At 41.9% G+C, this 13,707-nt stretch overlaps 1 protein-coding gene and 1 long non-coding RNA gene across 6 annotated transcripts in view; one reads left to right on the forward strand and one right to left on the reverse strand.

The window, feature by feature from the left end:
* LOC102956931 (interleukin 18 receptor accessory protein) overlaps window positions 1–12,989 on the reverse strand; it is a 33,622-nt gene extending 20,633 nt beyond the window's left edge. For 2 of the 5 annotated variants that reach the window (XM_042981083.1, XM_015544620.2), the window contains exons 1-5: window positions 12,886–12,989; window positions 10,982–12,794; window positions 4,534–4,703; window positions 2,184–2,502; window positions 1,898–2,087 (exon numbers count right to left, since the gene is read on the reverse strand). In XM_042981083.1, coding sequence (XP_042837017.1) covers window positions 1,898–2,087; window positions 2,184–2,502; window positions 4,534–4,606 — 582 coding nt within the window. In that variant the 5' untranslated portion in view covers window positions 4,607–4,703; window positions 10,982–12,794; window positions 12,886–12,989. Of the gene's footprint in view, window positions 1–1,897; window positions 2,088–2,183; window positions 2,503–4,533; window positions 4,704–9,059; window positions 9,189–10,981; window positions 12,795–12,885 lie in introns of all 5 variants that reach the window. The other 3 variants (XM_007097774.3, XM_042981081.1, XM_042981082.1) reach the window with 3 other exon arrangements.
* On the forward strand, window positions 9,997–12,416 carry LOC122237286. Its single transcript, XR_006215646.1, has 2 exons — window positions 9,997–10,397; window positions 10,624–12,416. It is a non-coding gene; the product is annotated as an uncharacterized LOC122237286 (long non-coding RNA).
* Window positions 12,990–13,707: the final 718 nt, after the last annotated feature.

Genomic DNA, 13,707 nt, shown 5'->3' on the forward strand with positions numbered 1-13,707 from the left:
TGCTCAGCCAGTGTTTAGCACCTGTCATCTACTCTGAGATGGCTTAAGTGTGACCTGCCCACCACATGAGCACCTGGGGCTTAGCATGAAGAAAAGGAGCATTGCGTATTATTTGCTGCCTAATGTCACCAGTTCTGGCGATACACTCCTTCTGTGAGGTCTGTGACTTTTCAGGTTACTGCGTGTGTGTGTGCGAGCCAGCGTAGGTACGTGTGTGCATATGTGCATATGTAACGTGCGCGCACGCGTGCAATTAGGAAACACGACTTGATTGATAACCTCCCCAAATTTGCATCAGAAAGTACAATTTTAAGGAGCGCCATTGCTGGCCCACTTTTTGGCGGATGCCTATTCACCACCGAACACACCCTGAAATTTGCTGTCAAGATCCGGGAGAAGGGAAATGAAGCTTCTTTCTGGGAATGCCATATGCCTTTCGGGTTTAGTTTACAAGTACAATATATGCAGAAAGCTAGCAACTACCGTGTGGCTTATGCTTACCTGAAAGTGAAAATAGCTTTCATTTCAGGATACTAATCATTGAAAATTCAAATGCGATTTCATCTGAAACAACTAGGGGTAAGCCTTCTTTACTGGCCTAGGAACAAACCCACCTTGCCATAGTCAGATTTGTCTTCCTGGATCACAAATACTTTTGAACCACGGGAAGTTTTATTCTGAAGAGAACTGAAAAGAATAAGCAGAACCGTGGTCTCTTCTGGCTAACCTCATTTTAGAGATGATGAAATTAAGGTGTTTCTTAAAATTATGATTTTACTGAGGCCGGCATATTTTCATTGTCCCTTCAAAATACAAATGTGAGACCCAGAGCACACCACTTTTCCTCCTTGTGTACTTATTTCCCCAGTGGACACGATAACACCTGTCTACCCATCGTCACCAAGTCGCTGGAGAATCAAGTGATGAAATGTCTTCCACACCATGGTACCTGTGCCGCCATGACCCTGATTGCTGAGCCTTGGAACGCATAGAGCCACCAGGTAAACATGAGCCACTTTCTTGACTGATCACTGGTGATTTAAAACGACATTTTTATACTAACAGATGTATTTTGAAGTCTAATTTAAAGCTTTGCAGGATGTTTGAAGGCAAAGTATTGGACTTCCAACAATTATTGCAAGCGTAGGAGGCAATTTAAATTCTATTCTTGGTTTCCACCACCAAGGGGTCAACTGTCAATAAGGCTATGTTGAAGGAGACACCTATGCAGCATTTATATATCGGCTAGCACTTGGAAAAACTGTAAGATGTAATGATAATGTGAAGTGTTTTTGTTATGAAGCTTACTCACATGTGGTTCATAACCCGAAATGATTAGGAAACTTGCCTCTTCCTTCCCCCTCCTCCCTCTTCATCCTCACATTGCACTCCCCACCCCCACCCCCATCTCACCTGTGCAAGACACTTGTTACCCTGGCCTCCTGTGTTTGCTGTAACTGCCCTCTCGGATATGCTCTCTTTGGAAAGTGTTCCAGTCTGCGATTTCATTCAGAAACCCTCCAGGATTCATTTGTTGGGGTCTCCCTTCCCCCGAGGAATGCCCACTGCTTTCCAAAGACGGTACAAATGAACCCACTTGGCCTTCTGTATTGGAAGATGGCCCTAAGGTTATGTCTCACTTCATGTGTAATACACTGGTATTCTAGAAATTTTTCTGGCACTGATCAAAAAGACGGTTCTTACGATGATAATATCAGACTCTGGCTACCTAGGAGAAAGACCACTTTAGGGACCCAGGCCTTCTCTGTAGGCGCAAGGTCAGTATTCACAAAGCTCTAGACCTCAGGTTCTCAAACCCACGTTTCCATAAAGTACCTATGGAGATGTTACCGTGAAAACCATATTCTCACATCGGTTTTGGAGGAGTCGCTCTTACCTTGTACCAGGTCACCTCTGAACTTTGGGCATCACGTTGGCAGTTGAAGCTGGGGCAATTAATATAGGCAGTGCTGCCAATAAGAAGTTGTTGCTCGTGTGATACGAAGTTATTTGGTACACACGATACATTGGTCTTAGGCTTAACTTCTAAGATGGTCTTGACACAACAGGCCTCACCCTGAGGGCTCCTAGGAGAGTTAACAAGGTCTTGTGAACGTAGAGGTTATATCCAGGTAATATAAGATTTGGGAACGTTTTCTCATAAGAATGCATGCGGGACATACCGAATCCTGGGTCTACAGATATACGACCCAGCATTATGCATTCCTGTGGTCGAAAAGTGTAGGATGCTCTTGTCCTGGATGATGTGATGATAGTTGTTAGCTATTTCCCCTAATGGATTTCCATTCTGAGGTTGAAAGTACCACTGGACATCAGACAGATCCTTACTACCACTGCAGGGCAAGTTTTCAGGGGCTTGGGTTGGTGAGAGTTGACTTCTGTGGTAAATATGGGATTTCTGTGACTCTGTGAAGTCACAAAATAAGACAAACTTCTCACTCCCTGAAGAATATTCCCAAAGAAGTTTTTTGGTGATGCAATCTGAAAACCACAAGGAACAAAACAACAAAGAGATACATTAGAAGATGAAACTCTCCCTTGGCAATGATCTTTTTGGATATGCCATCTAAAGCACAAGTAACAGAATAAAAAATAAACAAGTAGAACTACATCAAACTAAAAAGCTTCTGCACAGCAAAAGAAATGATCAAAAAAATGAAAAGACAACCTATGAAGTGGAAAAAATATTTGCAAACACTATGTTTAATAAGATATATCTGATTAACATCTAAAATGCATAAAGAATGCATACAACTCAAAAGCAAAACCAACAAAAACAAACAAACAAACAATAAACACCCAAATAAGCCACTTAAAAATGGGCAATGAATCTGAATAAACGTTTTCCAAAGAACATATACAATTAGCCAACAGGTACATGAAAGGCTGTTCAACATCGCTAATTGTCAGGGGAATGGTCCTGATATAACAATCACTATCACAGTGAAATATCATCTCACACCTGGGAAGATGGCTTATCAACGAAAAGACAAGAGATAAATGCTGGTGAGGAGACGGAGAAAATGGGACCCTTGTGCACTGTTGGGATTATAAATTGGTACACCCACTGTGGAAAACAGTACGGAGGTTCCTCAAAAAGTAAAAAATAGAACAATGATATGACCCAGAAATTTCATTTATTGGAAATGTATCTGAAGGAAATAGAAATGCTCTGTTGAGATGTTCTGCACCCCTATGTTCATAGCAGCATAATTCATGATCATCAAGATATGGAAACAACCTAAATGTTCATCAAATGAATGGATACAGAAGTTGTGCACACACACGTACACAATAGAATATTATTCAGCCATAAAAAAGAAGGAAACCCTGCCATTTGTAGCAACATGGATGGACCTTGAGGGCATTATGCTAAGTGAAAGAAGTCAGACAGAGAGACAAATACCATATGATGTCACTTATACGTGGAGACTAACAACAGAAACAAAACAAAAACCAAGCTCATAAAAAAAGAGATCAGATTTGTGGTTACCTGAGGCTGGGGTGAGGAGTGGGGGAATTAGATGAGGTGGTCAGAAGGTACAAACTTCCAGTTATAAGATACATGACTGGTGGGAATACAGTGACCACAGTTAACACTTCTGTATGATACATCTGAAAGTTGTTAAGAAAATGGATTCTGAGGGGCGCCTGGGTGGCTCAGTCGGTTAAGTGTCTGACTCTTGAATTCAGTTCAGGTCATGATCCCAGGATCGTGGGATCAAGCCCCATGTTGGGTTCTGTGCTGCGTGTGGAGCCTGCTTGGTATTCTCTCTCTGTGTGTATGTCTCTCTCTCTCTCTCTCTCTTCTCTCTCTCTCTGTCTCTTCCCCCTCTCCCTCACTCACATGCTCTCAAAGAAGAAGAAGAAGAAGAAGAAGAAGAAGAGGGAGAAAATGGATTTTGGGAGTCCTCATTACAACTGAAAAACAAGGAAATTTATTTTCTTTTTTTGGTAGCTATATGAGATCATGGGTATTAACTAAACTTGTGGTAATCATTTCACAATATATGTAAGTCAAGTTATTTTGCTATATATCTTAAATTTACACAGTGCTATATATCGCTTATATCTCAACAAAACTGAAGGAAGAAAAGATCAAACTCTAACTTACATTTACAAACAGTGCTGGATTTAACAAGGGATTAAGCTCTTTTGTGTGTCTGTCCTCTTCACTGTTTCCATTTAGAAGTTCATGTTCTAACTCCCTCTTCATGGACTTGAGGGGCCACTAGCCATAGCAGTTTCCTGTTAGAGAAGGCTGAACCACCCCTCGTTCATCTTCAGCTGCTCCCTCTGAACACCCAGCTATTGTAAATGGGTTCCTCACTGATGTGTGGTATAAGCTGAAAGCTGTTCACCCCAGTCATTTCTCTCCCTCTGCACCCGTCTTAACAATAAGAAGGAAATGCTCTGTATTAACAGGTCAAGTTGCTGATATATCAGAATATCTGTCACTTTATACTTTGACCACAAGACACACAGTGTTAACATGAAAAGTGAAATCCCTACCTGAAATATTCAGTCCTTTAGTTCTCTCTCCTGTGACAAGCCAGAGAAATATCCAGCCCAAATAAAGCGTCATTCTCCCTGGGTCTTGTCATCACTTGAATGAATTTGTTCCCTTGCCAGGCTGTGGTACGTTGTGTTTCAGAGCTCTTCCCTGAGAACCCTCTTCATTTCTGTAAGTCAAGAGGTGAGAAAAGGAGAAATCAGAACCAGTTATCAAAATGCAAGTCACACAGGAAGCTTTGAAAGGGCAGGTCACACCCAAGCGAGCCTTCCCATGCCTACAATAGTGTGTGGCAGTCTCGTTGAACATGTCATTTCTTGTACATCTAAAGGAGGAAGAGCAGCGTCTCAAACTCATGGCAACCACTTGGACCTCTGCACCATACCATGTGTTCTTTTGGTGCCATTTCTTCATGGAATTCTCCTTCTGTCCCTCCCCCACCCCCTTCCCTTTCCCTTTCCCCTCCCTCTTCTTCCTCTTCTTCCTCCTCCTCCTCTTCTCGTCCTCTTTCTTCTTCTTCTTCTTCTTCTTCTTCTTCTTCTTCATGTTATCACCTAGCATGCATATTTCCATGAGTATTTTGGAAAAAGTTAAGTGAAACTTTTCCAGAAAAGGGGACCCAAATTGATTGAAAATGTCAGGTTCTCCACAGTTAGGAAGCCTGTACTATAGCTCATATGTATAAAATTTGAGAATGTCCACATGTCTGTTTTATTTGCTTTTATTAGTAGTTGTAATAGCTGTTAGAGAATAGACTCTCTTCTCCCCAGATAAGAAAGGAAAATGGTCACTGGATATCAATATTATTGTCTTACTCTGTGTATTACTCCTTGGGGTTGTTAGAATAAGGAAACTTTCTCCTGAGCTTTGCCTAAAAATTTGTCCTAAAACATTCCCATACTGTCTTAGGCTCTTTAAAGTGAAAGTGGGGGTTGGGGCATCTGGGTGGCTCAGGCAAGAGTCCGACTTCGGCTCAGGTCATGATCTCACAGCTTGTGAGTTCGAGCTCTGCATCAGGCTCTGTGATGACAGCTTGGAGCCTTGAGCCTGTTTCAGATTCTGTGTCTCTCTCTCTCTCTCTCTCTGCCCCTCCCCCACTCTTGCTCTGTCTCTCTCTTCTCAAACATAAATAAATGTTAAAAATAAATTTTAACAAGTAAAGGTGGGGGGTTGAAGGGGTGGGGGGAATGGGTGATGGACATTGAGGACAGCACTTGTTGGGATGAGCACTGGGTGTTGTATGTAAGTGATGAATCATGGGAGTCTACTCCTGAAGCCAAGAGCACACTTGTATACACTGTATGTTAGCTAACTTGACAATAAATTCTATTTAAACAATTAATTTAAAAGTAAAAAAAACAGTACTAAACATAAAAAAAAAAATTAAAGTAAAGGTGGGGTGGGGAACAAAATAATCCTCTGAAATAGAAAAAGTAAAGGAGCAGATCACGTCAAGAGAGAATGAGAGCCCTGCCCTGCGTTCATGGCACTTTTAACTCCCTTGTTGATAGGGTGGCCATTGCAACTTTCAAATGAATTATAAGAGATGCGAGATAAGGATATTGGGTGTGGGTCTTAGTCCAATGGGCTGCTATAATAGAATACCACATAGTGGGTGGCTTATAAACAATGGACATCTATTGCTCACAATTTTGGGGGCTGGGAAGTCCAAGATCAGGTCACCAGCATGGTCATATTATCCTGAAGGCCCTCTACTTAGTTCGTAGTGCCTTCTCACGGTGTCCTCGGGTGATAAAAGGTGCTAGTGATCTCTCTGGAGTCTCTTTTATAAAACACTAATCCTATTTATGAAGGCTCCACCCTTATGACCTAAGCACCTTCCAAAGGCCCTACCTCCTAATACTCATTATTAGTGATATCATCTTTAGAGGTTAAAATGTCAACATATGAATTTGGGGAAGAACACATTCAGACCAGAATAGTGTGTGTAATATTTGATTGTTGTTTAATGTTGTTTCAAGCAGAAAATAAAAGTAATTTTTTTATATGACTGTTTTCATCTGTCCTTTTAGAGTCCTGAACTATTGTCACTAATGTAAAAATTACTCTGTATTACTCTGTGGGTTACTCTTGGGGTGGTAGGTATAAGAAAACTTATCCCTGAGTTTTGTCTAAGAATTCCCCCTAAGACACTCCTATACTGTCTTAGGCTCTTTAAAGTTGGGAGAGGGGGTGGACAAAATAAACAGTAAAGTCCCTGTCCTCAAGGATCTGTCACAATGTGAAAAACAATGTTGTTGTTTTTTCATTTCGAATTCTTTGTTTTATTTTTTAAATTTCATTGACACTTTTATTTCACGTCAAAAACATGTTTTTGTGAGAACAATGTTAAATAAAAAAAATTTACTGACACTTACTGTAAGTAACAGTAAGAAATACTTTTATTCAAAACTATTGCAATAGGGTAGAGAAATCAAGCTCAACTCAGAATACAGCAAGGACGAGCGAGAATTTATAGTCAAAGAGCAAGGTGAGGGGGTCAGGGGATGGAAAGTTACTAAAGAGACATCAAGGGTAGAGAGATTCTTACTAAATGGATCTAATGGAGTTCTTGCTCAAGGTGAATCAAGGGCTTAGATATCAAGGATGGGAGAAGAGGACTTTGATCAGATATCAAGTGTAGAAGGATGATTTAGCAGGACGCTTTGCTAAGGCTGGTCTGGGCAGACAAAACATATGACTGGGGCCAGGGTGGAGGCCTAGTGGAGAAGAGGTCTCAGAGGAGCTGGATTAAAGTTTGGTCAAGAAGAGACCCTTTGTCAGGATGCCCATGTGACTTAGTAAGTTAAGCATCCAACTTCAGGTCAGGTCATGATCTCACGGTTCATGAGTGAGTTTGAGTCCCAAGTCAGGATCTGTGCTGACAATGAAGAGCCTGCTTCAGATTCTGTCTCCCTCTGTCTCTCTCTGCCCCTCCCCCTGCTCATGTTCTCTCTCTCTCTCTCTCTCTTTCTCTCTCTCTCTCTGTAAAATAAATATACAGTTAAAAAAGAAAGAGAAGAGTGTCTTTGTCAACATAAACATGCAAATAAGCAATACAGAAGAATGCATTACAGAAATAAACACAGTGATGACAGAAAAAAAGTAAAAAGGAAGGAAGAAAAGACAGACAGAAAAGACAAGAAAAGAAAGAAAGAAAGAAAGAAAGAAAGAAAGAAAAGAGGGAGAGAGAGGAAGGAAGGAAGAGAAAGGAAAGAAAGGTTACATGAAATGTCACTTGGCCCCTTTAAAAGTCTCCCCCCAATATCCATATTCTTTAGGAAGCTGACAAAATCAATCTCTTTCTCTTTCAACATCTAACCAGCCAACCAAGTTCCTCTCCTCACCCCTCCCTGCCTTGCTGCCCTTCCTGCAACCACTGCCTCCACCCCCCAACTTGCCCAGGACCTTTCTTTCCAGGTATTCCCATGTTTTCTCATAAATAAATGCTTGACTTTCCTCATCTTATAAAATTCTTCATTTCAACTAGTTTCCAACACACACACACACACACACACACACGAACACACGCTATTATCTCCCACATCTTCAGATGCCGGAGAAGAAAGTGATTTTAATATCTATAATTTTTTGTCAATAATTACTGTTTCCCTAACAGAAATAGTGAGCTTGAGCTGTCTTTGGGGATCCAGTTGGAGCATTGCGAAGACAGCTGGGTAGGACTCAGAAATTTTTCTGTGGGATGCCTGGGTGGCTAAGTTGGTTAAGCGTCCCACCTTGGCTCAGGTCAAGATCTCAGGGTTCATGAGTTCAAGCCCCGCATCAGGCTTTTCCCTGACTGTGTGGAAACTGCTTGGGATTCTCTCTTTCTTCCCCTTCCCCCCTCAAAATAAACAATTAAACTTAAAAAATGCTTCTGGGGGTCAGCAGCATGGGGAAGCGTTCAAGCCAGGAGCATCTGTAAGGTGCCAGGAAAGGGCAGACAGATTTCCCTAAAGAACACCGGCCTGGCAAGGGTGGGTCAGGGCTAAGGATGAAACGAAATAAGCCAAAAAAGGAAGAGAAGAAACAGAACACAGAGACTATCTTCATCCTAAGCACAGAGAGAGTCTGCAAGGAAGATGGGATGTTAGTGTCAGAAGCTACCGAGTAGGCACAAAATGGACTGAGAAATGGCTTCTGGCCTTGGCTCCAATAGATCAGATCAGCTTGGGCAGGGGCCGGGGCTGAGTTGACAGAGAGCAGGGCAAGAAAAAGAAGTAGTGGGAGGAATGTGAGGGGTGGGGACAAGCCGTGAAGTCCACAGGCTGCACACACGGAGCAGAGAAGCCAGAGGTGGTGTTTGAGCGCTTGTGGACAAGGGCAGAGCGTATACACCATTTGGGAGAATGAGTTTGCAGGCTAGCAGGTCAGAGTGAGGAATTAGGAAGCGATAGAATCCCCAAAACCATGGAGAAACCAGGACTGGGTAGGAGGCACGTGGCCATGCATAGCAGTAAGGTCCATTCAGACCAGTTTGCCCAGGGGGGACCAGAGCACAGGATGTTTCCACCTGGCCACTGACCTGCTGAGAAGAGAGTGTGCTCAGGGGGCAAGAGGCTTCATGAGACGGCGGAGCACCTTGAAGGGAGCCAGGCACAGGGACTAGAGTCACTGCTTTGTTTATCCCCATTGGTGGCTCTTTTTATAAAGACTGTGGTCAAGGAAAAAGGCAAGATCAGCAACTGCCTTTTAAGATGTGGCCTCCCCTTCGCCTTTCTTCCCTTTGCCTCATAGAATAACCTCTCCATCTCCAACTTCTAGAGACATCTTCCTAAAAAGCAAACCTGAGCGTGCCATTTTCATGCTATAGACTTCACCAGCTCCACTGTATGTGAGACACCGAATTCATCCCGGCCACCATTTATAAAACCCTGTGGGACTTGATTTGGCTCTCTCATGTCTTATCTTGCATTTCTTCTCCAGAGAGACCCTCTCTGGCCATTGGCATAATAAGCTCATCCCTCCCTCCTCACCACTGTACTGGCCAGCAACCATCTTTTATTACTCATTTTATATTTGTCTTAGTTCACGTTACCGTCTCAAAATATGTTGTTTTAAAAATTTCTTCTGGGGCGCCTGAGTGGCTCAGTCGGTTGAGCGTCCGACTTCAGCTCAGGTCACGATCTCGCGGTCCGTAAGTTCGAGCCCCGCGTCAGGCTCTGGGCTGACAGCTCAGAGCCCGGAGCCTGCTTCTGATTCTGTGTCTCCCTCTCTCTCTGCCCCTCCCCCGTTCATGCTCTGTCTCTCTCTGTCTCAAAAATAAATAAACATTAAAAAAAATTAAAAAAAAAATTTCTTCCCCGGGGCACCTGGGTGGCTCAGTCGGTTAAGTGTCCAACTCTTGATTTTGGCTTAGGTCATGATCTCACGGTTCAGTATTTGAGCCCCATGTTGGGCTCTGGGCTGACAGCACAGAGCTTTCTTGGGATCTCTCTCTCTCTCTCTCTCTCTCTCTCTCTCTGCCTCTTCCCCACTCATGCATGCTCTCTCCCTTTCTCTCTTTCAAAATAAATAAACTTAAAAAAAAAAGTTCTCCCTCAACTAGAATCAAAACTCCATGCCAGTGGGAACTGAGTCTGTCTTTTCCAGCCTTCATGCTCTCTCCAGGAATAGTGGCTGGCCAACAACAGGACCTTAGTAACTCCTTGTTGGTAAGTTATCCACACCACACTGTAATTGTTATTTCATATACTGTGTTCTCCCACTAGACTGGGAGCTCCTTAAGAACAAGGATCCTGTTTCAGAAATCTTATCTTCAAATCCTTGGACAAAGCTTTGTGTATAAATCACAATCAGTTCTGTCATCCAGATAAATACGGAATACTTCGAGAGGAGTCAGAACAAATGCACATCAATCTAGGTTTGAGGGGCGCCTGGGTGGCTCAGTCGGTTGAGCGTCCGACTTCGGCTCAGGTCATGATCTCACAACTCGTGAGTTCGAGCCCCGTGTCGGGCTCTGTGCTGACAGCCTAGAGCCTCCTTCTGCTTCTGCTTCTGTGTCTCCCTCTCTCTCTGCCCCTAACCCACTCACATTCTGTCTCTGTCTCTCTCAAAAATAAATAAACATTTAAAAAAAAAAAATCTAGGTTTGACCATTAACTTGCTGTGTGACTCCAGTTAAGATACTTAACCTCTCTGTGTACTTCAGTTTTCTTATCTGCAAAATGAATTATTTGGACTGTGTCAGTAGTTCCTTCACCTTAGAGCTAGAGAATCAGAACTTCTGGGGTCTAAGATAGGAAATGTGTATTGTTTTTAAGCTCCTTGGCTAGGGAACCATGAGAACAGGATTGCTAATATCATTTCAGCTTTAACATTTCTGTGATTCCATGTTTGAATATCCAGAGCCTATAGCAAATTAACTACCACACCTAGCAGTCTCCAGACCTCAGAAATTTCCATCCCAACCAGAGCCAACAGAATCTCTCTCCATGATGCACTCACCTGCTGGTCTAGGACTTCAGGTTGCCTGGAGCTCTTTCCATGCTACAGCTCTCTCTGGGACATCGTTTTTGAAATTTTCTTGATTTCAAGAGTCACCTGGAATACTGATTACAAATGCAGATTTCTGGACTCTCCAAATCATATTAAATCAGATTCGCCAGGAGAACATTGGAATCTACCTTATAAACGAGTGTCAGGACCATCACTATGGTCCAGGGAGCATCCTCGGGAAGCCCTGCTCAAGAAATAATAGAGCTTGGGGAGGTGGGTCCGGGCTGAGTTATAACAGCTGTTGTCAGCACTGGTGGCAACTGAACAACACAAAGACAAGCCTATTCTGGAAACCCCATTTATGTGGGTTAACACACTGTGTGACTTGTTTGTCAATGTCTGCTTTTGAAGACTATTTAACATCTATGTGATGACTCTCATTCCACCATCACCAAAACACTTTCACGAATCATATGGAATCACACAAGAGGCATAGTATATGCTTTATTGGGCAAGGACAACTTAATCTAAAACAGTCTGTAGAGTCTCTGTTGATGGGAGTTAAAACCATGGACAGGTGTCACTGAATATAGTGCACCGCTCTCATTTATTTTCTGGTCACAGATGGGAAGATGATTGTCCTTCACGTTTTACTGATGGACCATCAAAGCTCACATTGTTTGAAATAGAAGTCCCCAATATTAATGATAATCACACATCTGGTAAGTATTAGAAGAATATTATTCCAGATTAATATTTCCAGATTCAGAGGTCTCAAAGCCTCTGATTATCCCATCACTACATGCTATCCTGTCACAGAAGAAGACAGGAGGCCAACAGGGCATCTTCAAGTATCTGATGTGTCTCTTCTCCAAAACATCTCATACCTGCTTTTTGAGAGGCACAATTCTTTTGTTAGAAGTTGAAGATTCCTCCGCCTCCATTGGTCAAAGCTACACCTTCAATTATCTTTGGTTGACAATGAACTAAAATTTTTGCTGGCCTAAGTTTTTTATGAGATAAGGCGAAAGAGAGGAAAATGCTAGAGAAGGTAAGTGTCAACAGAGCTTTAGGAAGGAAAATCTTACTGCCAAAGATAAACAAAGTACTTTATAATTGCTCACGGGATCAGCAGTGACTCTACACTGAGAACACAAGTACACAGAGAGATATGGTCTAGGACAATAGTAACTGTTTAATTCAATTAATGTTATTATGATTTTCACATGGTCCATGTGAGCTTTATACCTGATTGGCTGGGAATTACAGAAAATCCAGCGTGTAGTGCCTGCTCTCACTCACTTGACCTTATGATCTTATGATCAAGCCAAGATAAGGATTAGAATTTGACAAACATCTTGAGTCCTTTTACTCTGAGCCTGTCCCACAAAATGCTCAAATCATGGTACATAGGTATATTTCATAACCATCATGTTTTTATAAAGTGAAGACTCCATAGATAGGAAGATCTCAATTTTCTTAGATGGCGATCTGTTATTTAAAAACCTCATGAAAAGGAATTGTGTGAGAAATTCACTTTGAAAATTATTTAAGTTCTTTTCTCAACTTATGTTTTCTGGTTAGGAAATCTAGTGGGAAAAATGTACTAATTCTTACCTTATTTTCTGTGCTGAAGACAGAAAAAAAGAGGAAGGAACTTCAAGTCCTTATTTCAGTAACTGCCGGCTTTTGCATCCGAAGAACGTGTAAATAATATCCATTTTCAAAGGACTCTACTATTATTTCTTCCTAGCCAGAGAAATATCTGGAGGACATGCAACAGCCGTTTGGCTCACACATGCTTGGAAATAATGAGTTATACCTGGAGGACAAAAGAAAACTTTTATTAGTTTGCAAATGACCATCGTCTTTGCCAAATCCGTGATCACACAGAGAAAAATCAAATTAACTACCTGTATCAGTAGAAGGAAATGTGCTGAAGATGAAGCATCTGAAACTCTTCTCTGACCCACCTCCTCGACTAGATAAGGTTTGTGGTCAGGTTTAGTTCAAAGAATGAGTAAGCCTGTTTCCTTTACAGGGATTTCCTGTAAAGAATATAGCACTCAATTTCTCAACTGTGTTGTTTTTTTTTTTTTTTTTTCATCTTGTAACACTAACCTCTGAAAGTGTAACCCTTAAGACATAAACTTAGGCCTTTCTTATGACTAACTTATTAACTCTGGAAAAGGAAAAAAATAGTATCTCTCTGATGCTATTTACATAAAGCAATAATTTATTGACAGAGAGGAAATAAATTTAAAGTTTAAAATCACCAAGGTTTTCGGTACCTGTTCATTAATATAGAAAGCTTCAAAATATAACATATAATTAAGAGCACCACTATTCCTTTGATAGAACAACTAAAATCACTTTGTAAGGATCCTGAGACCACACAGTCCGAAAGAGCTCTGCCTAGAAAGCATGTTGGTTAAGCCTTGATATTGGCTTCCCTTAAGAGTCTCATATTCTTTTTTTTTTCTTAAGTTTATGTATTTTGAGTGAGAGAGAGAGAGAGAATGAGCCAGGGAGGGGCAGAGAGAGAGGAGAGAGAGAATCCCAAGCAGGCTCTGTGCTGGCAGTGCTGAGCCTGATGTGGGGCTTGATCTCAAGAATCGTGAGATCATGACCTGAGCTGAAATCAAGAGTTGGACGCCCGACTGACTGAGCCACCCAGGTGCCCTAAGAGTCTCATATTCTAAGAAAGATAAGGCTGATTCATCTGAGCCCAGCAG

This window comes from Panthera tigris, chromosome A3 (genome assembly GCF_018350195.1).
Source record: "Panthera tigris isolate Pti1 chromosome A3, P.tigris_Pti1_mat1.1, whole genome shotgun sequence".
Taxonomy (NCBI): Eukaryota; Metazoa; Chordata; class Mammalia; order Carnivora; family Felidae; genus Panthera; species Panthera tigris.